Source organism: Lepisma saccharinum, chromosome 27 (genome assembly GCF_977018435.1).
Source record: "Lepisma saccharinum chromosome 27, izLepSacc3.1, whole genome shotgun sequence".
Classification (NCBI taxonomy): Eukaryota; Metazoa; Arthropoda; class Insecta; order Zygentoma; family Lepismatidae; genus Lepisma; species Lepisma saccharinum.
This window is the reverse complement of record NC_139255.1, coordinates 16,154,922-16,182,071: the sequence shown is the minus strand read 5'-3', so window position 1 is coordinate 16,182,071 and position 27,150 is coordinate 16,154,922. Positions and strand designations below refer to the sequence as shown.

Sequence of the window (27,150 nt, the reverse complement as noted above, 5' to 3'; positions counted from 1 at the left end):
CTAAGTGTCGAATTCTTATTTCCAGTACTGCTTCCGATTAATATTGTTTACTAAGAAACAACCTATCTTGACAACGAACCTGATCTTAATCCCCTGCCGATCTCTGCTCATAGAGTCGAACCAATGCTACAGGATGAAAAGAAGTTATCATCAAAAGTTTGTGATATAGTGAAGTTTATGTGTTTTAAACTGCGATCAAGATGATATACTAATTCAAAATGGTTCGCTACTACATTACATTCCTTTGCAACAAGCCGGTGAAATGATGTGAAGCAATATGGACAAACCTTACAAAACATTAATACAGTATCGGATATTGTTTGTACGTCGCAATTATTTACTGTAGTACTTGTCTATTCTTACGGCGGACGGGCTACATGCTGGCAAGGGAAGTGGGAACTGGGGAATACGTAGCAGACCAACCAGACAACAGAGGCGGTGCCGAGAGTTTCAACGTGGCTGCAGCGTTTCTTATCGCAGTGGATTGGTCGTTCCCCCTTCCCCACTTCCCTGGCCAGCTTGTATTCAGCCCGGAGTAAGAACAGACAAGATATATTGGCTTCAAGGAAAACATTTTTAACTCCAAAATACCACGTGATATCCTGTATTGTCTCTCACCGGACAAATGAGACCGAGCGATACGATTTTATAGAATTTTCATGAGACACATCAGTCCGCCAAATTTTGTCCTACCTTTTTCAGCAGTTTCTGAATTCCTTGCAATTGAAAGGGACAGACAGGCGTAAACGATCTTCATAGAAGAATACCTTTAGTTTGCTGAATAGTGTTCTGACTCTAACAGAATTTTCAGAATGTCTAATTTTACACTTCTTCAAGCAACAGACTTCATAATAGAGAAATATAACCAGTAATATAATTTCCGGATAATGATAAACTGCTAAATGGAAAACTAAAAATTAATTAAAACTTTCTTGTTGCTACTGAGGGTAAAAGTTCCACCGATTCGCATTTATTTTCCTCCCCCTTTGAAATTCGATTATCAGGCGCCGGAGATTAACTTATAATCGTCTTTCCCACAAATTGTTTTAAAAATCTCAGGTTCGGGAAATGTTAACAAATAATGAATTCACTCTCGTGGAGAAGGTGTAAATTCATGGAGTATTAATCAATTGTTGAAGTTCACCATTTGTATTGCTCTCACTACAACTCTCACCCATGTATGTGGAAATTTCCCCCAAAACCTCTACACCCAATACAAGAAGCTAGCAATTGTTCAATCAGTACAAACCTTTCCCATTTCCTTGGTGAACTATTATTACAGTAAACGTCCTTTAAAAATAAACAATTATTTTCACGTTTATTAACCGCAGATTGTGGAATCAAAATTAGAAACAATGTACTGAATGAGACCGAAAGGAAATACATGCAAATCTGTGTGTTGATTCAAAAGTTTAAGGACACTTTTTTCCTCTGAAACGGGTGGGGTAATGGCGGATACCTGGGTAAATCGGGGAGAGGGGTTCATATGTAACGGTACTTTTGGAAGTGGCCGCCATCTTGAAGTCAGCCATATTGGATCGAAGTCAATTTTTTCAAATGGAATGGGGATCTTGTGTGGTATCAGAACACATTAGAATTGTCCAAGAAATGCAATGCAATGCAATGCAATTTGTGATAACTGTAAAGGTACAAAAGTAAGTTGCCATATCTTCTGTTATTTGAAGGTAATGAATGATGGCGCTAACACTACAAGAGAGAATTGAGGTGATCCTAATAGCTTGGGAATGCAGCAGACTTTCAACAACAGATACCCTGAAAGGGCTCCTATTTCTCACAGCACAGTCGCGTCTTTGATTGCCGAGTTTCGTGAAACAGGAAGTATGGTAGACAAGCCAGCACTGGCCGTCCGAAAACATCGACTGACGAGGTAATATGGTCCTCGGAGCCACAGCGGAAAGTTCAACAACGATCACCCAATGTTGATCAGCAGAGCATAATGTCAGTCAGCGTCCATTGATCCGGATTCTGCACACTTACAAGTGACATCCATCTAAGATACAAATGCATCAGAAACTATCCGAGGATGACCCAGATAGACGGGTTGAATTCTGTACCTGGGCCTTACTCCAACACCAACAAGATCCCTCGTTTGCACAGAACCTTTGTTTTCCATCGACCCGTATTTTCATGTCAACGGCGTCATGTCATGTACCGTCAGAAACACGGGTACTGGAGTGATATAAACTCTCGCTGGTTCTACAAAGCCAAGAACGTCGTCGGTGCGAAGGTGATGGTGTGGTGTAACTTTGGATCTGAAATTTGAGAAATCCGAATCTCATCTCAGCAGTCTAGCAACGTCAAACCATATTCCATAGAGTAGTGTTCAGATATGAATGGATTGTCTTGACGAGTTACATCTTAGAATCGTCGCTTAATTTCCATTTGAATAACGAATCCTTCTTATTCTTTTAGTTTTTAGTTTTTGAAGGTTCATATTGTTTTTAATTTTGGAATGGAAATACTAGGATAGAGGTTCAGATGTAAAATATTATTCACCTCTGTTTTTATTTCAACTATTTATTTATTTCCAGTAGATTCTAAGAGGCTGATCTCTTTTTATGACCAGAATTACTTTATTACTTATTATACTTATCCTTTTCAATCATATACTATCAATACCTATACTTGCCTATTCAATCATTGACATTTGTATGTCTTTCCAATTCCTAACCATCAATGTCATGCCATCTCAACATACAAGTAGTTTTACAGCCATGGTCGCTTCCGGATTGTATTGATGCCATTAATTTTAAATGGAATCATTGCAACTCAGAAGTGTACATTGACTAGTGTCATCTTCGTGCATTCTGCCTGGTACCTGTTAGGTCCTTGCCTGCAGTGCTTTATGATCTGAAGCATGAATATAATAAACAGTATTGAACTGTGGCTGTGACCGTACTGCACTCGAAAATAAATTACAAACATGTGCTTCGAAGAGAGAAGAAAATAGTTTTAATTACATCTGTGAAAGTTATAAAATTTACTCATTCGATGCGTATATTGTGTTCTCTCACTGTAAGGATAGGGTGGTTGATTCACAATTAGAATTGCTCTAACTGAGAAGCCATTACCGTAAACATTCAACTTGATAAATTAATTTTGAAAGGTAAATATTTTTCATACAAAGTTCAAATTGTGGCACCTAGTCTTATAGAATCCAAAGTTATCCGTAATTTAGAGTCACTGAACATGAACATCGGATTTATTCCAGGGGCAGCTGAACGTTTACATGTGTTCGCAGAGCTTTCTGTTTCTGGAAAACAAGAGCGTGCTTGGTTGTGTATTGCAGTCAACAAGGTCCGCAAACAGACGACCAACAACGGAGTTCATTAAAGGGAATCCATGCGAATAATGAAGAATGCTACATTTCCATTCTAGACCAGCGCAAACTTTGTTTAATTAAAACTAACTGGAAATACAAATCAACTTCTGACAGAATCATCAATATTTGTTTAACGGTCTGCCTCGTCGGATTTTTATGGCGATTCAAAATAGGCAGTTCTTCGACTCCGCTGCTCGGTATTTTGCATCGGTAAAACGAGCTAAATGCACAGACTTACTTCATTAAAGAATAATATTATGTACGAACATGGGTTAATTTAAAACAAATAGAAGACAAATAGAAAATATTTCACGTACCTTATGCTATCTTTACAATGGTAATAATGTATTTAAAATTTATAGTACTAACTTTTTTAAAAATATGCATGACATAAAAATATGTATGGATTTTAAAATTTTGCAATTAACCACAAATTTAATTTCCAAAACTAGACAAACCTGATATAAACCTTTCACAACTCCTTGATATTTTAACGTGAAAACAATTACAAAATTAGTATATTTATGAACAAGAATATGTTTTTATTTCTCTCTTTGTGTAATGGTTTTACATCCGTTATCACACATATACATACATAACATAGATGCATTCATACGCAATTTTATAAATGAAACATGCAAAATTATAACTAACTAACTCTGTAGCCTTCTTAGACCCGAAGGTTTATGGCTGCAGCAACAAAAGCCTTCCATTTATCCCTATCCTGGGCAAGATCAATCCAATTTTCTTTTCATCAATTTTAATTAAGAGTGTAGGCACGGTCCCAATCATTCCGAGCAGAAAACGTATTATAAAGAACACTTTGAAACTAGTTCAGTGTTATCAAGTGATCTCGGTTTCAATATCTGATCGAGGCACAGTGCACATTGGTTGTATCCCACTTTAAAATTGTAGGTCTAGTCCCTATTAACCTATGTATGCATAAAGTGGTCTTAAAACAACAACTAGTTTAATGTTCAGACATCCACAACACCACTATTGGTGTAACACAGATTGATAACTGAGAGTTATTGTTTCATTCTCTCTTTCTATGTAAATGATTTTAGTGAATATAGTTCGATTGTGTGTTAAATAGAAAGGAGACAGAGTGAGGTTAACACTAGATCAACTCAGACACGGGATCACAGACAGACACTTTCGTCATCCAGTTGCACACGAGTTTGTTCTCTGCTGAACTAGGTGTTTTACTATGCAACTCAACCAAGAAATGACTCAATATTCATTCCTATCTTCTCTGATTGCTTCCGCTGCTTAAACATACAAGTTCTAGTACATGCCTATTCAGAACGGGCTGTTCTGGCTTGTTTTACATTACGGAGTTATAAAGTAAGCAAGTTGTTGGTTGAAGGTCTTTCAATATGTTGCATTGCTGAACGCGAGAGCCATGAAACAAAACACTCGCAAAAGTACTTATTAATATATCGAATACCATTCATACTCTCCCTCAGGAGTGAATTCCATCTAAATTGTTTACCTTTTTTGTAATACTATATTATATGAAAGTTACATTCAATTGTACTCTCTCTGTCCCGGGTACGATATCCGGTGGAGACACATAGTGGTTAGGATCCCACTTTAAACTGTTGCTGCAGGCACGATTAGCCTTACTGTAATAAAGTGGACTTAAAACAACAAATCAACCAATTGTACTCTCTTGGCTCCAATCTTTATTTCCCCGATGTGATAATGAAATCCTCATCCAGGGGCTACAACCGACAACTAACAATTGAATGTAGAAGAATGAAAGCAAATCGGAATCCAAAAATGACCGCAAGCATACGCTAATTTGATTCCAGCAAGCGAATCCACAAAACACGGCATAAAGTCACCAGATCGGAATAGGAGGAAAGCGGTGAAAGAGCAGACATTCGCATTCAGCAGGGCAGACGCACCTTCACCGTGGTGCGAGAGTGCTAATTACAAACAAAGCAATTAAGAGAGGAGGAGGGAACATGATACGCCGCCCGATGAGAGAGTTTTGGGTTCGTTAGGCCTATTTCACGTTTCGCAGCCACCATCCCGTGGTGATGAGCGCATGCTTTCTGACCCGCTCTTGCCTTGAACACAAGCACGCAATTAGCAGCTTCCAAAACACATTTGGGTCTTCTTTCCCCCATATTGAATACAATATAGTTACTACTACAGTGACGTCTGTTTCCAGTAGAATACATTCATTGCTATTCCAATTTATTTTGTTCAAGGTAGACGGACTGCTACTTGTGCATCCAAGATGAGAAATGTTCAAATGTTTGGTGCCGTCCTTCTTGGCATAGTGGTTAGCACGGCGTGTTACGAAGCACGGGGGTTTAAATCTCTGCCTAAGCATTCTTTTATTAAAAGATATATTGATAAAATATTTCCGGATATACGTTTTTTATGTTGTTTCGAATGTTTTAGAAGCCTTTTCATTTTGCCTATTTGGGACCCCACTGCCTATTTTTAATTATAATGCCTTTTTTTGCCTTTTTCAATGAAATTGGACCATTTTTTTTAAAAAAAAGTGTGTATACAAATTATCAGATGCAATCTAAAATTTGATTGGTCCCCTGTATTTAGCACTAAAATGTAGTAGTAGTTGTGCGTTTATGTTTTTTCTTGTGTAGAGGTTGTTATGTGTTTGAGTGTATTGTGCAGTAGTTGTGCTGTGTAGTGTGTTTGGGTTTGTCTTGTGTAGTAGTTGTGGTGTCTAGTGTGTTTGTGTTTATCTTGTGTAGTAGTTATGAAGTCTAATGTGTTTCTATTGGTCTTGTGTAGTATTGGTGGTGTGTATGTATGTTTCTTGTGTTGTAGTTGTGCTGTCTAGTATGTTTGTGTAGTAGTTGTGCAGTCTAGTATGTTTGTTTTGCGTAGTAGTTATGCTGTCTAATTTGTTTGTGTTTGTCTGGTGTAGTAGTTGTGGTGTGTTTGTGTTTATATTGTGTTATAATTGTGATGTGTTTGTGTGTGTCTTGTGTAGTAGTTGTGCTGTCTAATATGTTTGTGTTTGTCTTCTGTAGCAGTTCCTCCATTCATATTGGGGGTTAGGCGTAGAGCTGACAACTCTGCACTGTAAAAAGCCATGTCAAGAATCAGCAATATAAGGCCATGGATGTTCCCAAGGTAAAATATTCCGGACGTAAAATAGTCCCCCGTTCGGATCTCCGGGTGGGGACTACTTTGGGAGGTCCCTGGACTAAGGATAAGATCTACGTTAGGAATATGGATATTAAATTAGGCACCTGGAATGTTCTGAGCCTTTACCGACCTGGGGCATTTCAGTGTACAGTTAATGAGATAGTCAAGTATAAATTAGATGTAGTAGCTGTTCAGGAAGTTAGGTGGCCAGGAGAAGGGAATTGTAAAACTAAAAATTATACTTTTTTCTATGGTGGTACTGAAAATCATAATTTTGGAACAGGCTTTTTCATAAATAATAGAATTATCTCGGCTCTTAAAACAGTAGAATTTATTATTGATAGGATATCATATGCAGTTTTACAGGGTAGGTGGTGTAAAATTATTTTAATAAACATACATGCACCAACGGAAGATAAAGATGATAATACTAAAGATGATTTTTATACAGAGTTAGAACAGGTCTTTGATAAATTTTCTCAGTATGATATGAAAATTCTGTTAGGTGACTGTAATGCACAGATTGGCAAAGAAGAGACATTTAAACCCACAATTGGTAAAGAAAGTCTTCATGAATTAAGTAATGATAATGGTATAAGATTGATTACTTTTGCAACCTCAAAGAATTTAATTGTGAAAAGTACCACTTTCAAACATAAAGATATCCATAAATATACCTGGTGTTCTATAGATGGTAAAACTCATAATCAGATAGATCATATTCTCATTGATAAGAGAAGGCATACTAGTATAATTGACGTTCGTACACATAGAGGTGCTGACTGTGCCAGTGACCATTATTTAGTAATTGCTAAATTAAGAGAAAGACTCTCAGTGATAAATCAAAAGCAACAAAATCTAAAAGTTCTAAAATTTGATACAGGAAAGTTTACTGATGAAAGAATTAAGAAAGATTACCAAATTGAACTGTCAAATAGATTTGATGTTTTGCAGGATTTAAATGATGATGAAAATATAAATGAAACAGACGTAAATAAGAATTGGGAGCAAATACGTAATGCAATAGAATCAGCAGCTAAAGAAAGTATAGGATACCATAAACCGAGAAAAAGTAAGCCATGGTTTGATAATGAATGTCATAACCTAATAGAAATAAGAAATCAGGCTAGATTTAGGTGGTTAAATAACTCTGATGATACAAATCTAAGCAATTATAATAGAATAAAGCGAGAAGTTAACCGCACGTTTAGAAGTAAAAAAGAGATTACTTGAAAAGCAAAATTGAATAACAAAGCACCAGGCATTGATTTAATACCAGCTGAGTTAATTAAATATGGTGGAAATTCATTAATATGTCAAATTCATAAATTAATTTGTTTAATATGGAATAAAGAAGAAATCCCTCAACAGTGGAATTGTTCCTGTGTTTAAGAAAGGTGATAAAATGAACTGCAATAATTACCGTGGAATTTCTCTACTCTCAACAACATATAAAATATTATCTAACATTCTTTTAACAAGACTAACCCCATATGCTAATGAAATTATAGGTGATTATCAATGTGGATTTAAACGCAACAGATCAACTACAGATCAAATTTTTCACATCAGACAGACACTTGAAAAAAAGTGGGAATATAATCAAAATGTCCATCAGCTATTCATTGATTTCAAAAAAGCATATGATTCGGTCAAAAGAGATAAATTATATAATATATTAGTAGAGTTTGGAATACCTAAGAAGCTTGTTAGTTTGATAAAAATATGCACCAGTGAAACAGAAAGTAAAATTCGTGTGGATATTAATATGTCTGACAAATTTACAATTCATGATGGGTTAAAACAAGGAGATGCATTAATTCCATTGCTCTTTAATTTTGCCTTAGAATATGCTGTTAGGAAGGTAAACGAAACTAAAGAAGGACTAAAATTAAATGGTGTGACTCAGTTGTTAGCATATGCAGATGATGTAGACTTACTGGGGGATGATGTGAATACAATTAAGAATAATGCTAAAATATTTTTCAAAACTGCTAAAGAGATAGGTTTGGAAGTTAACAAAGAGAAAACTAAATATATGCTTACAGGCCGAAACCAAGTGTTAGGTAATAATCAAAATCTAATTATTGATAACAACTCGTTTGAATCAGTTTCCAAATTCAAATACTTAGGAGTAATATTAACAAATGAAAATTATATTAAAGTGGAAATAAAAAGTAGGCTTAATTCAGGAAATGCATGTTACTCCTCTCCTCATAAACTTTTGTCTTCTCGTTTAATATCTAAGAAACTAAAAGTTAAAATATACAAAACAGTAATTTTGCCTGTAGTATTATATGGGTGTGAAACTTGGTCCCTTACATTGAAAGAGGAACATAAATTGAGAGTATTTGAAAATAAGATCCTTAGGAAAATATTTGGACCTAAAAGGGATGAGGAGACAGGTGAGTGGAGAAGGTTAAATAATTTAGAACTACATAATTTGTATTCATGTCCAGACATTATTAGAATAATTAAATCAAGAAGACTTAGGTGGGCAGGCCATGTGGCACGAATGGGAGAGGAAAGAGGAGTTTACAGGATTCTTGTTGGGAAACCTGATGGTAAGAGACCAGTAGGAAGGCCAAGACGAAGATGGAGGGACAACGTCGAGATGGACCTAAGGGAAATCGGTAGGGATGGAAAAGAGTATATAGATCTTGCTCAAGATAGGGACAGATGGAAGGCCTGTGTTGCTGCAGCCATGAACCTTCGGGTTTAAGAAGGCTAGAGAGTTAGTTAGTTAGTTAGTTATTTTATTCTTACGGTTTTCTTCTTGAGTTTTTCTCCATAAATTGTGTGGCCTCCCTTATGGCGTAGTGGTAACGTCATCGCCTTGTAATCAAGGGGTCCCGGGTTTGATACCCGGTGTAGACACATAGTGGTTTGGATCCCACTTTAAACTATAAGTTCAGTCCCGATTAACCTTTCCATGTATATAGTGGGCTTGAATCAAAACTCACTCAACCTTCATAAATTTAATTATATAATCACTCATCCTCATCGTCGCAATTATCTAAATACGGTATTTGGATAATTGCGACGTTAAATAACAATAGAGAATTCAGTTGTTCAAATAGATTTCTAAAAGGTGCAATTTTATGTGTCTCGATACGTGGAGACACATTGGTTCAGATCCACTTTAAACTTTCAGTCCAGTTCCGATGAGATTATCTGTGCATAACGTGGACTTAAAACAATGTTGTATATTTTGTGACCCTCTTCAAATAAGTTTTGAATTACACAACAGTTTGTAACTAGAAGTCCAAGGCTACAACCACCCAAGCCCCTTCCTTAACTTCTGGCTCAGTTTCTCTTCTATTGTGGAAAGATGTAAGGCAGAGATAAACTTATCAATTGTTTACAACATTAATAATTATATTACAATAATTGTTCAAAATAATTGAGCACATTAGATTGTGATTTTCTATATTAAACACGTTTAGAGAACGTATTTTTTATTTTTCTGAGTACATGAGTTTGAAACCTAGATACTGATTTCCACGCGTGAAAAGAGGGTTCTAAAATAATTCGATATTAAAGTAAGTTTCCCGAGAGTGTGTGTTTGGGTGAAGGGAAGAAGAAAGGGAGAGGAAGGAGAATGAGGGAGGAAGAGAGAGATAGAGAGAGAGAGAGAGAGAGAGAGAGAGAGAGAGAGAGGAGAATGTTTGCAAAAAAGTTGGCTAACCACATAATGTTCCGTTCGACTAGTTCATACAGAAGTTTGACTTCACTGCGAGTTTTTAGGATCAACACCTACGTGGAAAAAGTCCTCCCCTTCTCCGGCAGCTCTGCTGGTAACTCTCAGAGCGAACTGGGCTGGGAATCCGACCTTTCTGTACTTTACGATGCCATAACAAACAATCCCATTGGTTTTCCTCCCTTTTTTTCAAACTTATCGGCGTGCATAATTAAGTTTCGTGGACAGAAAGGAGATTTTGTTGACGTAGAGATCCCTCTATTAATTTATAGCTTTCAAAATCACCTGCATAGATTTTTACTGAAAGATGAAAAGCATTATCTTTGTGAACGAAATTTACATCAAATGTCAGTAGTTTTAACAATGTAACCATTTTGTGTATAACAGTTTATATAGGTGCAGAAATGAATCAGGAGATTTGCAACACTGTACATAGCAAGTTGTTGTGTCAATGTCAACTAACAACGTCTTTTACCATTCGGTTATGATAGAGTCGTTGAACGGGACACAGCGCGCTTTCACTGTAAAAGCATATTACAAAAAAAAAAAAAAATAGTAATTAGTTGTCTTCACAGCGTGGATGTCGGAAACAGGGGTATTTTAAAACAAATCTTCCAACCACCACCACACACTTTTAATTGACTTAAAAAATCGGATCCTGTAAGAGGTGACTAAACTTTTTGTGGCCATACTGAAACGTGATATGTAACCTATTCATAAGACTGAGAGAACTAAAGTAGTGATGTAATTTATAAATATATCAAAATGTAAGGATTGTTTTTCGTTTGATATTACTTCTTTAAAGGAAAATGTAGTTCATTTTGTCATAATTATGTATGTTTCCTTGTGTATTGTGTATTAGTTTGATTTCAGTGTGGAATATTTAAAATTATCCGATTCATTATCGCACCCTGTATAATGTTTTATTTATACATTGAGCGCCCTCTTAACCTGCCTCGGTTTAACTGCTCTTCGGTTTAACCAGCTGCTCAGATGAGAAAAGAATATTGTTTTCTTCTATGATATATAGTACAGCCTTCTTTAAATGATAGTAGTACTTACGTAATTTTAAAATTGTATTCTACAATTGTTTAGTTTTATAAAAATGTGTATTTACTGTACAGTGAAAAATATGCAGCAGTTTTCTGTCCTTTTTTCTGCTCGTCTTGTGAAGTGATGTTTAAGTGCCATTTCGTTATCCGGCCGAGGGTCCGGTCCCGTGATGGCTGGTTAAGATGGCGACCACTGTACTTATTTCAGAAATTTAAGCCATATATCATTAGTAACAAAGATGCTTATATCTAGGAGTATATTTTGGGAAGAATCCTTGTATATCAGTAACATTAGTATTAATAATGAAGAAAGAAAATTATTCTTAAAAATAAAGTAGCATGCTTTCAACTGTGTAATTTCTACAAGACTCCTTGCTGATCTAAGGCAATCACTAATGTCAGTGTAGGAAATTTTACAAAATTATGGGATAAAACTGGTTGTAGATCCAGTCGGCGACAAGAACTGAAGTTCTTTGATTAAACATCAAATGCTGGCAATAATTGTTATGATCAAAATACAAGTAAACTAAATGCAAGTATTTTGCTTCTTTGACTAAGAACCTTCATCTCTGTATGAGAATCGAGACTCCCTATAATTTAAAATTTACTCACCAGTATAATGTCGCATTCAGATTATCCTATCCATGAATCAAATTTATTTGTCCACAATTTCATACATAAGCGCCATGTCTCATACACATGATTTTAATTGTATAATTGTTTAAAAAAATATTATATTATAACAGTAAAAATATAATTTACCGAATAATTATTTTCCTGCTTTCGTTCAAGCTACAAGCAATGTATTCAGTTTCTCTCAAAACCTGATTAACTGTACAATGTAAAGATGAAAAATAAAATGTAATAGTAATCCTACAGCGCTACAGCCCAATATTGGGCCTGGCTTTCCTAACGACTGCTGGCCTCCCTCCCACGTGGGCCACCAGGGAGGCTTGGAGATCTGCAGCCAGATTAGGAGGACGGGTAGTCGGCCCGAACAACCCGCAGCCGTTGTAGGACGTCGCGACCGGATTATGTTCACTCACTCGGAGCTCCCCAATTTCCTCACTATGGTGTGTTGCTACCAGCCCTATACACAGGCCGAAAATTCCCGGTGACTGAACCCGGGATCGAACCCATGCCGTCCAAAGCAAGGCCAAGGAGGAGGACAAAGATGAAAAATAGCATTTACAGATTATCATTACTTAAACTCTAATTAACGTTAAACAATTATGAGTCTCTTAGAAACTTTGTCCCTTTGTCCCTTACAATGAAGAGTGTTTGAAAGTAAAGTCCTTAGAAAATATTTTAGATCTAAAAGAGATGAGGAGACAGGTCAGTGGAGAAGGTTACATAATATAGAACTGCATAATATGTATTCATGTCCAGACATTGTTAGAATAACTAAATCAAGAAGCCGTAGGTGGGCAGATTCTTGTTGGGAAACCTGATGGTAAAAGACCTGGAGGAAAGCAAAGACGAAGATGGACGAATAACGTTGAGATGGACCTAAAGGAAATTGGTAAGGATGGAAAAGATTGAATTGATCTTGCCCAGAATAGGGCGTTGCTGCAGCCATAAACCTTCTGGTTGAAGAATGCCAGAGAGTTAGTTACTTTTGCGTGCAGTGCATGCCAGTTGCAGGAGTGTACTCTTTCGGGCCTGGCAAAGACCAAACCTCGTACACATGTTCCCGCAACCATCTTCCTTTCCACTTTCCATATTCCACGGAGAACTGACGTCACACAACACTCCTTTTCAGGGGTGGAAGTCAGGAATCTCCTCCCATCTCAGGATAACATCGTCCTCTTTTCACCCCTTCGTTCCAATTTTCCTTGGGCGTCGTGGGAGCTTGAGGATCACGTAGCTCTGGGCGAGAGAACCTCGCTTCCTATTTAATTTGAGGTGTCGTGTTTACGACTTTCTGGACCCTGGATGCAAACCCAGTGAAGCGGTCTTCACCATTTCTTCGCTGAGAAACGTTGCAAGGGGTCACTTTAGGCACTCGTAAATCTGAACTTCGATTGTGAAGCGGAGAGTGGATTCAAGCAAGCAAGGAATAAAAGCCGTAGAAGTGAATGAAAAGTCAATTTCGAAATACATATCTAATTGCAAGCGATCGCTACAATTCATGATTGTGGCAAAAAAGTAATGAGACTGACAACGCACGAATCGACGACGTTTCTGCATTTCCCTTCACAGTTAGGTTTTCTCCTGCCCTTGACTCAGTATAAGCTTGAACTTGCTACAGTTGCTACGTGGTTGTTGAGAGCGTCTGATGTGAAGATGTGTTTGTGAGGTGCGTTACAAAAATGGACTGGCAAAAATATTGAACAAAGTTTTGCCACTAAATTTTGTGTAAAACTTGGCGAATCTGCTACTGTGACTTATGAAAAGTTACAAAGGGCTTCTGGAGAATATTTCGTATCCAGGGCAAAAGTGTTCCATCAAATTTTGACAAGTGATTTGGGCTCAGAAAAAGGATGGCGTGTGTGCGATCAGTCATTGCACACACTTGGATGCTGCACCACGACAATGCCCCATGTCAGACGGCAGTCTACATCAATGAATTTGTGGCATAAGAAAGCATTCCTGTTGATCCTCAAGCACCGTGTTCTCAGGATCTCAGTCCCTGTGACTTATTTTTATTCCCCGTCTCGAAAACAACTTGAAAGGATTTAGTACATTGGATAATATCCAGAAGAGCGTAACCGATAAGCTGAAGGGTATTCAAGCAGAAGCCTTCCAGTACTGCTATGAACAATGGAAACAACGCCTTCGTCGCTATGAAGCTGCCCAATGAGACTATTTTGAAGGGGATAGCCTTGATTTGTAAAGAGTTAAAAGAACATCACTCTCCTTCTGCTACACCTCGTAGCTATATGGACATGAATGTATAGTACCTTTAAATTAAATAATTGTTTGTGGCAAATGAACTGAATATTTATTGTAGAAGTGGCGAGTGTTAAGGTGAAGAGTAACAGTTTCGCATCAGACATACATTTATTTCAATATAGCTGGAATGGGTACTACTACTGAAAATGATAAATATAGTACAATAGAGTAGAAAATGCTCTCCATGCTGCCTGTGGAAGCGGTTGTTTGACCTGAGTATTAGGCTACATACGATCATATTTACAGAATCCCATATATTGCTTACGGACAAGCAATTCAACCTCAACTTATGGCTAATCAAATGAAAGTTGGGTCATTCCATGTCAAATCATCCAGAATTTTGTGAAAATGTCACCCACCATTCCCGATTTTGATGAAATTAGGTATGCTTATAGAACTTTTGATGCTGATTACAAAAATGACAACTTTTTTTAAATTGGTAAAGGGGTTCAGAAGTTACGCGCTTTTTAAAATCTCCGTGTACGCCACATGAGGCTCCACTTTGAATGACACGCATTAGGTTATAAACGATCGTATTTTCCCTCGGGTTTGCCGTAGAAATTTCAAGTTTGTTTTCTTTTGTTCAGAATAGTATAAGCTTTCATTTAAATAACGTTTCAGATGAATGCATCAGTAAACATGTATTTTTTATATAGTTTTATGTATTTTTTAGAAAAATAAATGACTAACTGCAAGAGCGAATTTCATGCAATGCCCCCCCTTCAATTTTCCCCCAATTTTATATGTATGTAGCTCAGAGTGTGTACTAATGCCCGATAAAAAAATTGGGATGGGCGGTTCACAGACAGGGTGATAAGAAAATCATTTGCATAAAATGACATTAAAAGTGAATCTTATTAAAAATGCTTATGTATTTAGCACAAAGCCTGAAGTACAATATGTTTCAAGTTACAATATTCAAAATTTATGTTCACTATGTGTGAATGTAAGCATAGGCGTAACCTGGCGGGGTCAAAGGGAAGCACTTTTCCCCTCCAAAATTTATAAGTTAAATATATTTTGTGATCCTCCTGGCACTTGAGGAACAAACGAATGAAGAGTAATAATTGTGATTTTTCAAATGTATTTATCAAATAATCCTGGACACTATTTTTACGTGATGGAAATCTTTGTGATTATCTCAACACGAAGATAGTTTCCAAGTGACCCATTAAGATAGTACCTAAAAATTGTACTCTATGCATTGCCAAAATTTCATGTACTATAAATTGTGCCGTTCACATTTTAGATGGATATTTTGACCATTTCAAACACACTAAACTATTTGACTTATCACTAAGTACATATGTCCATCCATTTGTGTTGTTAATGTCCACTGGACACAGCATACTTTTTGGCCAGTAGTGGGAAGTTGATGGATCAAGTGGATGCAAGAATTTAATAGCTGCATCGCCATTTTTACGTGGACTTTTGAAGCAATCCTACAAACAAGTTTGAGTCACGCACACACATGCTACTGCATAACTGTTTACTGTTGGAATTCGGAAAGCCACTTCTTCACAAAAGTCAAACCATACAGTTATACAAAATATATTACATGAGCACTTACTATTTTTGCTCTGACTGTTAAACAACTAGTGTTTCGAAGTAAATAGTTACAAGTACAGTTACTTTTTATATAGGAATTCTAACTATAACTAGCTACTTTTAAAAGCAAGTACCTGTAACGTTAACAAAGGTAACAGAGTTACTTTTTGCAGTAGGGAAATAGCTAAATTGGACAATTCTGTTCCAGACTATAAAAATAAAATATGTACCCTCTCAGGATGCTACGTGAAAGGGTTTTCTTGGAATTGCTGGCAAGGAAGCTATACTTTGTTGCATGCTAAATTTAGAAAATCCACGCTTTACTGTAATTCATTTCTAATTGTATGTGAAAACTCCATTGTTTTTGGTAGACTGCTGCGTTCGTTTGGAATGTTGTTGTCCTGCTAGGAAAAAGTCATTGTCGAGTGAGTGGATCTTTGGATATTGTTGAACTTGGAATGGAGGAGAAAGAAATAGGTGCAAGTGGAATCAATGACACCATATTCAAAATACCGTGGTCAGCATACAGATGATGTTTAATTATAATCGTTCAAGCAAAGCTGACTGTGTTTTCCATAATTTATTAGCAGTAATAATGTAAATATATGAATACATATTATGTACTAGAAACATAAGTAAAACACGGAAGTCTTCATGATCTTTGATTTTGTGTAACGTTTACACAAATCAATGATCATTAACAGTACGTTACTGTTACAGTAACTGTAAAAGAAACTGTTACTTTCAAAGTACCAGTAACAATAACTGAGTATTTTTTTTAATGATTGACTGTAACTCAGTTACTTGTAAAAAGTAACTTACGGAACCTGTAAGTTCAAAATAGTGCATACTTCCTGGTACTGTTGTAGTACTTTGCAATCGCTGAAACATTGTACTGTGGGTTGTTGTCATTTCAAACTAGATGATTACTAAGAAATTTATGCCATGAATACTATTTCTACGGAATTGGTACATAGCCTAATTGCCGTACTTGTTGCCTTTTACTATAGAAGCCTATACAAGTATTTTTTACTGTTCCAACCATCCCGTCACAAGGATATTTTCTGTGGTATGTGGCGAAAAAGCTCTATTTGAAATAACTTCAATCAGCACAAACGTGTAGTATTAATTCTTACTTCATATTACGTATCCCCATGAAGAGTAGCCAAAAAAGAACTTCCGTATTGAGATAAAATGCACAAAAAGAATGTTCTCAAAGATAAATTTGCTAAACTTGGGAATGTTAATAATAACTATATATATAATTATATAATATATAACATTTTAAAAATGAAGACTGTTGAAACTAACTCAGATACAGTGGAACCTCAATTTTACGTTATCCAGGAGACCAAGCTAAAAAAACTTAATACGCGGGAAAATTTAAATCTTGGAAAATTTCTAACCAGACCATCAAGATTGAATGCAAAATGAAGGAAAATTTAAAATCGAGGAACTTAAATCGGGGTTCTACTGTAATTATTACTTGCAAATTTTAAATTAATCTATAAATTTGGGAGAGAGCAAGAGTTTCTCTTTGCCCACGCCAGGTTACGCCTATGCTTAGTGAACATAAATTTTGAATATTGTAACTTGAAACATATTGTACTTCAGGCTTTGTGCTAAATACATAAGCATTTTTAATAAGATTCACTTTTAATGTCATTTTATGCAAATGATTTTTTTATCACCCTGTCTCTGAACCGCAGTAGTATGAAAATGGGGAAGCTGGCCCGTCCGGACGATTCGTAGCCTTTTACGCTGTATTTTAAGGGTCCAAAAGCGAAAAAAAGCTGAAATTTTTTCAAACGCGAACAGCCCAAAAGCGAAAAACGCTGAAATTTTTTCAAACGCGAACAGCCCAAAAGCGAAAAACGCTGAAATTTTTTCAAACGCGAGCAGCCCAAAAGCGAAAAACGCTAATTTTTCCAAACGCGAACAGCCCAAAAGCGAAAAAGGGTAGTACCTTCACGGTTAACCCCCGAAATCACCTATAGGGTAGTACCTTCACGGTTAACCCAGTACCTTCACGGTGAAAGCACCTATAGGGTAGTAGCGAACCGTAGCCTTTTACGCTGTATATTTTAAGGGTACCTTCACCGAAGCCCAAAATAACAACTACCTTTCACGGTCTTTCTAGTACCTTCACGGTTAACCCAGTACCTTCACGGGAAAGCGCCTATAGAGCAGTACCTTCACGGTTAACCCATTACCTTCACGGGAAAGCACCTATATGGCAGTACCTTCACGGTTAACCCAGTACCTTCACGGGAAAGCACCTATAGGGCAGTAGCGAACCGTAGCCTTTTACGCTGTATATTTTAACCTTCACGGGAAAGCACCTGTAGAGCAGTACCTTCACGGTTAACCCAGTACCTTCACAGGAAATCACCTATAGAGCACTACCTTCACGGTTAACCCAGTACCTTCACGGGAAAGCATCTATAGAGCAGTACCTTCACGGTTATTTTCCAAACAGTCCAAAATAACAACTACCTTTCACGGTTAACCCAGTACCTTCACGGGAAATCACCTATAGAGCAGTACCTTCACGGTTAACCCACTACCTTCACAGGAAAGCACCTATATGGCAGTACCTTCACGGTTATTTTCCAAACAGTCCAAAATAACAACTACCTTTCACGGTTTTTTCCAAACCTAACGCAGGTAACTGTCAGCGTTGCCAACTCTGCGTAGCCGTTTACGCTGTATATTCACGGTGCCTCTTGACAGCGTTGCCAACTCTGCGTAGAAGTATACGCTGTATATTCACGGTGCCTCGCTGTCAGCGTTGCCAACTCTGCGTAGCCGTTTACGCTGTATATTCACGGTGCCTCACTGTCAGCGTTGCCAACTCTGCCATCAACATTTCACCACAATATTTTACGAGTTAAACTAACCTAGTGAGTTGGCAACATTTATTCTATCATGCATTGTTTGAGCCGCAAGCTAAATTTAGCTAACAAATCAAAACGAGTGCTCTTCAGGGGATGAAGTATGCTTTCGAAAACAAAAAAAAAACAATACAAATTCCAGCATTTCCTCTACCGATGAACCTCTTTTCTGTTCTTGGTTAATTACGCAAGGGAAAAAAAGGCTTCGAAAGAAAATCTTTACCAGTAAAAATGTTTGTATAGGAGTCGTCGCTAATGCGACTTACGCGATTCTTTTCCTCTAATTGTGTGAGCAAGACGGAACGATGTATGTAGGTCAACTCCTAGACGGATCGATATCGTTTCCTACCACACCATACATCGCCTCGACGTTTCGCAGTGCTTAGCGAGAAGGTGACCGAGTGACTATATTAACAGCATTCCTGCCGTGAATTGTTAGTGACATTTTTGCTGTATTAACTCTAGTGACTGAGATCTATATGTGCTTGTGGTGCACGTTGTGTTCAATTGCATGAAAACTTTCGCAAGAAGGAGAAAGAACAGCTTTACTTCAACAGAGGTAAGTACAGCAATTATGTTTTTATAGTTGAACCACAAGGAAAGAAACTTACGCAGACCCCGTCGCGCTGGCGGGGTGGGGGGAAAAAACAGGAGGAAGGAGCCTTCAGAGCTGGCAACGTCAGTGTTGCCAGACCTATTGATTTCTTGGTAGGATTCCACAATAAACTATTGCTATGGTACCTCCGACGGCCTGCTCAAAAACAAGTTTCCTGGTCACCTTACTTGAACATGGAGGGGAGAGTGGAACTCCACTCAGCCATGAAAAGTTTTTTTCAAGTCTGACCTGGCAATACTGCCCTGAGCACCGATAACGGCAGGGAAGATGTGCGAACGCTTTTGAGGGAAGGTTTTTTTCCTTGTGGTCGAGCTATACTTGCTTTATTAACCCGAGTTAACTTGGAATTTACTTTTACATTGCATATTATTAACTCGAATTATCTCGTGATCACACAATATCAGTGTGCTAATCAGGAAAGTCTCGTTTGAGCTTTAATAAGTTTACATAACAAAATTTTACTTGCTTCTACTGGACGTCATGTGAGAAAAGGAACACGATGACGATGGGATTTTGTGCTGGAGAGAGCGTGGGGTTCTCTACATACAGTTTATCGCCGGCTTGAATGTCAATGATTTGCGAAGCATCCTCTGCATATGCAGTCTCTCCACTTTCGGGATGTGTGAAATCAACCAGCTCTACATTACGGACTTTAGGTTCGTCCCCTATATTCGTCACAGTCATAGTCGGATAGTGAAGGGCTCGCAGTAGCGACCAGTAAGTTACCTTGACAAACTGAAGTTTTCCCCTGAGGTAAAATTGATGGTATGCTTTGACAGGAGTGAGCATGTAGAGTTTGCTTCGTGGATTGAAAGGGGACGGAAATTCTCGATTTGGGATGCTGAATATCTCTAGGACGACTGTCGATTTTAAGTTGTCGAGGCTAACGTTCAGGCTGCCGACGTTGGCTCGCAGTTCCTCCTGCACGTCATCCAGTTTGTTCTGTACGGGCTCCAGGTGTTCGCTGAAGAGGTTGACGATGCTGTCGTAAGAAGGCTTAATCTTGATTTCCACGCGAAGTTGCTTGAAGTGTTCGTTCAGTTCGCGAAGCTTGTCGGCAAAATCAGCCAAAGCAGACTCTTGAACGGTCTCCACGTCATCCATTCGAAGTTTCACGTTTGCGATGATCTGCTGCAAGCTTTCGACGAGCCTCAGTTTGGAGTTTTGTGTCGCGAGGTCGTGAACCTGATTTCTGATTTCTGCGAACAGAGTGTGCAGCTCGTTGACGTTCTGGTTGGTGGGCATCGTGGCGATGGTGTCTCGAATTTGCATGATTTCAATCTGAATGTTTTTCACGTCCTCGGATTTGAGCAAACGATTCACTGTCCTCTTCACGGCTTTCAGTTCCTGCGATGTTGGTAAGTTGACGACTGTATTCTGCAGCGCGGTCAAAGCTTTTCTCACGGCGTCCAGCTCACTGGCGTCGGCTACCGTACCCAGCGCATCCCGGAGTCGCGTCATGTCGTCCTGTGTAGGGGTTGATTGCTGCAGTGTTTCCAACTTGCTCTGTATGTCGTCGATCAGGTGATGGAAGTGTGAAAGTTCGGTTTCGGTGTTAAGGCTTTCCAGCTTGGCAATTTGCTGTTGAACGGTGGTCAGGGTTTCCGTTATGCCTGGCAATTTCAATTCCAAAGCTTCCTGCACGGTCGATAGATCAGTTCTCATGGTCGACAAAGTGTCCTCGATGTGGCTTACGGTGCCTTGGATTTTACCGAAATCCTCGTACGTCTCGAGTTGCAGTTTGATGTTGGCCACAGACTTTCCTATAATTTTCAGTTCCTCGGACGAAGGAAATTTGGCAATGGCTTCTTCGACGGTTTGAAGTTTCTCCCTGATGTTTTTCACCGAGTTTTCAAGTTCTGCAAAGGATATCAGAGACGGGATCTCATCCCGAAAACTACCGAGTTCGTTTCGTAGATCGGCCACTGTTCGATTGATCAGAAGTATGTCTTCGGGTGCAGGGTTGGTTTCAAGTTGGATCTTAATGTTAGAAATAACATTTTGAAGTTCGGTCAAGCTAGCTTGGATGTTTGTTTCCTGTTCCTCAAACTTAGTTTTTAGTTGAATAATGTCTCTGGATTTTTGTAGGTTAGATAATTCCTCTCGCAGGTTGTTCACTGTTTCCTGAATGCTGCTCAAACTTTCCAAGGATGCTAAATCAGCATACTTGGCAAACAGTGATTTGAATTCCGCTTCGATCTTCAGGATCGGATCCACTAATGTTTTCTGCAGACTTGTGATCTCATCTTGTAGGCTCGAGGACAGAGTGTTCTGGAGAGTCAGCAGGTCGCTGCGAAGTTTTTTTACTCGTTGGTCGAGTTTCAGAATTTCAGTGTTGTCGGGTGGCTCGGTATCCGTGCCGCCTCTGGAGTGGCCGAAGATATTGTTTGGCATCTTGATGTGTCTTACTGTTTACTTACAGATTCGAATCAAAACAATGGCCCAATATGTATATAATAGCCTATTGCATATCCCCTGAAAGTTGGCTTTCTCTGTTGCAGAAAAATGTCGCAGCCACAAGCCACTGCAGTTCCGAAGACGAAAGAACCTCAAGTTCACTGCTCCTTCTGTAATATCCCACAAACCAAGTCCAATCTAAGTCGGCATAAACAAAGATGTATTCAACGGCCTGGTTCGTCGAAAGAACCCACCAGCATCACCAAACCTTCCCCAACATCCAGGAAAGTGATAACAACAAAAAATTTGATCGTCAATTAGAAGAGTGGGGTAAAGCGAAAGCAGTCTTCAAACCAGTTGAGCCATGGAAAGAGAACGAAGATCATAGAATCGGCTGAAGCACGCGACCCAGAATGCATTAAGCCGAAGAGAACGGCCTTCAGGAATATGTTGGCAAATTACAGCCTCAGCAGCGAGAATAGGGGTTTGCCCTGCAGTGCCGAAATTTTCCTGGAGGAGAAGAAAGCAGAAGTGGTTAAGATTTTGGTTTCCACTCTCGACAAGGGCCCCTTCAAATTCAACATGGTTTTGGATTCGTTGTTTCAGAAGCATTCGTCGGAACAAACTCACGTGTTCTCCAGTAGAACAAAGCAACAACTTCTGCTGGAAAGTGATAGGGAGGTGATAAGCGAACTTTACGACAAGTTAATGAATGAGATCGTCCGGAAGCAGGAAGAGTTTCAAGGTAAAGGATCGGGTTGGAGTGTTTGCAACACTACACACATCATCAACATCAACATAAGCAAATACAAGCCTCTTTCAGGATCGACTTACGTGAAGCTCCCGCAGGTGATCGAAAACAAGAAAGCCGTTCTTAACATTGAAAACAACGACAACCAGTGTTTCAAATGGTGCCTCCTGGCCCATTTGCATCATAAAACAAAACACTCTGCGCGCGTTGGAAGTTACAGCCAGTACGAGAATGAATTGGATGAATATTTCGAAGACGTTCCATTTCCTGTGCAGCTGACAAAAATCGAAAAATTCGAAAAAGCCTATCAACAAAAGAACGAGATTCCAATCGGTGTAAATGTGTATGGATATACAATCAGCTACAAAAAAGTAAATATTTTTCCGCTTCGAATCAGCAAAATTGTAGGTGATGAGGTGAATGTAGTGCACATGCTGTTGATAAAAAATGTGAAACAGCACCATTATTGCCTCATCCGTGATCTTTCGAAGCTGGTCAGAAGCGAGATAACGAAACATAAACAACAAATCGCAATCTGTTATCGATGTATGACATTTTTCAACAACCTAGGTTCAAGAACCGCCAAGGAGAGGTTGCAGGAGCACCTCAGAGAATGCCTGCAGCATCAACCATCCAGGTATGTATTCCCTGGTGGTTCTCATTTCTTCAGAAAGTACAAGTCCCAGCTGGAGGTCCCCGTTGTCATCGTTGCGGACTTCGAGGCATTCTTGAAGCCCATGGCTATCTGCGACCCCGATCCTGCGAAATCATCAACTACTGCCTACCACGAGCACATACCTTGCAGTTTCGCATACTACGTGCACTGGATGGCAGGAGCGGACGAAGATAACAAGGAACCGATTCTTTACCGAGGACCCGAGGCTGGAAAACGCTTCCTGGAATTCCTAGTCAAGGAAGTGGAGGAATGGAGTGATGTTTTGTTCAGGACTAAACCCATGAATGATCTTACCGAAGACGAAGAATTGAGGTTTGTTTGTGCAACACATTGTCCAAATTGCGAGTCCAAATTTGATGATTGTGTGATAAAAGTGGCACACCACAATCACGTAACGAGTCAGTACATCCGTCCGTTATGCCATAGATGCAATTTGAAGCTTCAAACTGCCAAGTTTGTACCGGTATTTTTCCACGGGCTTAGCAATTATGATCTTCACCATTTCATCAAAGAGCTGGGCTATGACAAAAAATCCATTCGTGTGATTGCCGAGACCGATGAGAAATACATTACTATCAGCAAGTGGGTGAATATTCCACCGGGATATCATGGTAAGATGAGCAAAATGATCCCCTGCGACGATGAGTGCACGTTGTGCGCTGCTGGCAAGAAGCCAATATATAGAAGAATTGAACTTAGATTCATCGATTCTTACCGCTTTCTCCAGGCTAGCCTCGCAAAATGCGTCGCCATGTTGGACGTGCCGGAAGTTACCAGAGATCATTTCCCAGATGTGTCCTTGGACGCTATTCGAAGGAAAGGAGTGTACCCATATGAGTACGTCGACGGGCCCGAAAAGTTCGACGAGACGGATCTTCCGTCGAGAGACGCTTTCAATTCAACCTTGAAGGACTCCGTGTGTTCCGACGAAGACTATGCGCACGCCAAACGTATGTGGAACGAGTTTCGATGCTGCTCGCTGGGTGATTTCCACGATCTATACTTGAAGCTGGACGTGCTTCTCCTATTCGACGTGCTCCAAGCGTTTCGTCAAACCGCTATTCGTGATTACAAAGTCGACCCTGCGCACTTCGTGAGTCTTCCGGGATTCACCTGGAATGCCATGTTGTATTCCAGTAGAATTCGATTGCAACTTTTCGCGGAAGATCAATGCGACATGCAGCTTTTCATCGAGAAATGTATCAGGGGCGGCATCGTGCAATGTTGTTTAAGACATGCGAAAGCAAACAACAAGTACATGGGAGACGAGTACGATCCCAATCAGGAGTCCAGCTACATAATATACTTGGACGCCAACAACCTGTATGGTTATGCGATGACGCAGAAGCTGCCACAGTCTAATTTCGAGTGGTCGGACATCACCGAAGAAGGACTGAAACATCTGCTTCAAGAGGATAATTTTGAAGGATCGACAGGATACTTCGCGGAGGTAGACTTAGAGTATCCTTCAGAATTGCACCAGATCCATTCGGATTTTCCTCTGGCGCCTGAGCTAAAATGTCCTCCTCGCTCCAATCAACCAAAACTGCTTCTGACGTTGGAGAGGAAGGATCATTATGTAGTGCACTGCAAACTGCTGAAATTCTATCTCAAGCAGGGTCTTGTTTTAACTAAAGTGCACAGAGTTTTGAAATTCACACAGGGCAAATGGCTGGAACCCTACATCAACATGAACACCCAGAAGCGGAAGGTGGCGACATCTGACCTGGATAAGGATATGTATAAACTGATGAACAACGCCATCTACGGAAAAACAATGGAGAATGTAAGGAAATACAAGGATGTCAAGATAGTTTCGGACGAAAAAAAATGCATGAAGTGGGTTGCCAACCCACGCTTCAAGAGCAGGAAAATTTTCAACGAGAACCTGACGTTGCTTCATCTTGACAAATCCTGCATTACGTTCAACAAACCGACGTACGTGGGGGCTGCAATTCTCGAACTGTCGAAACTGCAAATGTACGAGTTCCACTACAACATCATGAAGCCACGATACAAAAATCAAATCCAGATTGCTTACATGGATACGGACAGTTTCGTTTATGTGATGAAGGAAGATCCGTACAGGGGCATGACAACCGAATTGAAGGAACATTTCGACACTTCGGGCTATCCACAACCGAACCCCTACAACATTTTGCCAAGAAACAAGAAAGTACCCGGATTGATGAAGGACGAAATGAACGGTGAGATCATCAGAGAGTTCGTGGGACTCAAGGCTAAATCATATTGTATCAGAACGACCGTCGCCACCATCAAGAAGTCCAAGGGAGTTGGGAAAAGCACTGTTCAGGGGAAGTTAAACGTCAAGGATTACATTGAATGCCTGAAGAAGAAACTCCCCATCCTGCGGGAAGAGAGGAGGTTCCAGAGCATAGACCATGATGTGAAGACCGTGAAACTAAACAATTGGCGTTGGATGCAGAGGACGACAAGAGAAAAGTTTTGAACTGCGGCATTCACACCGTTCCATGGGGCTATTCACCAATCGGAGAGAAGTGCAAATCATGCAATAACTGTAATTAGACTAATCCTGTAACAAATCCACTTCACACGCTTCTGTAAATACTTTTTCATTCACTTCATTTCCGGCATCCATCTATTTTTTTTGCTGAAATAAACAGCAGTCTCATATCACTAAAACCTTTTCACTCCATTTATTGTTCTTTCCTACACTATCCCAATGTTGGTCTTGGGGTTGGCACAGAGAGAAAAGAAGGCAGCAGCTGAAGCAGAATGCAGTTTACGGATAGCAGTAAGTAAATAAACAGACATAATAAAATAGGAGTTCTTCGCAATGCGTCCGAAAGGAGTGGCTTATCAAATCCCTTACTCGGAACTCAAAAAGGTTTCGGGCATCGATTCTATACTCACGAAGAATCAACGCGAGAAGAAAAACAAATGTTTAAAGAAGGGGCACGGGATGAAGCTTCTTCTCAGCAGGCCACAGCTAAGCAAGTTGCAATAGTCTAGGTCAAGAAAGCAGGGAGGTTTCATTTTCAGCATTCCCGCGATCCTCGCTGCTCTCGGAGCCGTGGGAAGTCTCGCAGGTGGCAGTGCCGCGATCGCGAAAACCGTGATCGATGCCAAGAAGAACACAAAAGAGCTCGAAGAGCAAAAAAGACACAACCTCGCCGTGGAAAGCAAGATGAACGCTACTGGTTCCGGATTGAAGAGAAGAAGAACAAAGAAACTAACCACCGCAGCGGCGTTGAAGAAATTCAACCTTAAAAAAAAGTGCCCCTTTCAAACGAAGATATTGAGTCTCTAGCTGAATTCTTCAACGTTATAAACTTTAGAGGTGTGTTCATGTCCGATACATTGCCTGCTAATGGACACCGAAGTGGCGGCGAAAGCGGAGTGGTCAACTTGGATAATTCTCTCAACCCGGGAACCCACTGGATATGTTATTGGATTGCCGAGGACGGAAGCGCTTTCGTTTTTGATTCTTTCGGTGGCGTTCCACTTCTCGCGCTTGCGAACTACCTGAAATCGACGTCCGAAATATTTTACAACGATGAAAGGATACAGGGCTTCGACGAAGTGGTCTGCGGTCATCTCTGCGTTGTAATGCTGGTCATTCTTTCACAACTAACTGGCAGCGGGGACTCGACGTCGTTGGAAATGTTTCAGAGAGCAACGGATTTGATAAAACAATAGCGATAAAAGAAAAAATGCTAGTCCTGCATTTGTCCAGCGAGACTTCAATCCTCAAACTGAAACTGCATTACGATGTAATCAGGAGCACTCTGCAACAAGAGTCGTTGGGGCTCGTGGCTTTCTACAGCATGTACTTGATTCGCAACGTCACCGAATACAACAACACCCTCCACGTAGGAAGCAAGAAGATCATTGTTTCGCCTGGACAATATAACCTGACTACGCTGCAAGCCCAATTGCCTTCGAACGTCATCCTGTCCGAGAGTTCGGTCACTCATCGCGTGGAGATTACGTCCGCCATAGAAGAAATAAACCTCGGATCCATCGGGGAGCTCTTGGGTTTCCCTAACGACAGCAGGTTGGCGCCAGGGATCAAGCACGTCGGGTCCTCTATTCCAAAATTCCTGTCCATAGAAACTTTGAACGTACATTGCAACCTGGCTCAGGGCATGGTTGTATCGA

General features: G+C 39.6%; 1 protein-coding gene across 1 annotated transcript; it reads left to right on the top strand.

Annotated features, from left to right (window-relative positions):
- Positions 1 to 22,027: 22,027 nt before the first annotated feature.
- On the top strand, positions 22,028 to 25,477 carry LOC145980163 (uncharacterized). Its single transcript, XM_083113202.1, has one exon. It carries the CDS (start codon positions 22,028 to 22,030, stop codon positions 25,475 to 25,477), a length of 3,450 nt encoding a protein of 1,149 aa, XP_082969328.1.
- Positions 25,478 to 27,150: the final 1,673 nt, after the last annotated feature.

Bases quoted from the DNA above. Each gene is read 5' to 3' on its own strand.
- LOC145980163 (XM_083113202.1), top strand. From the start codon at position 22,028: ATGTTGGCAAATTACAGCCTCAGCAGCGAGAATAGGGGTTTGCCCTGC.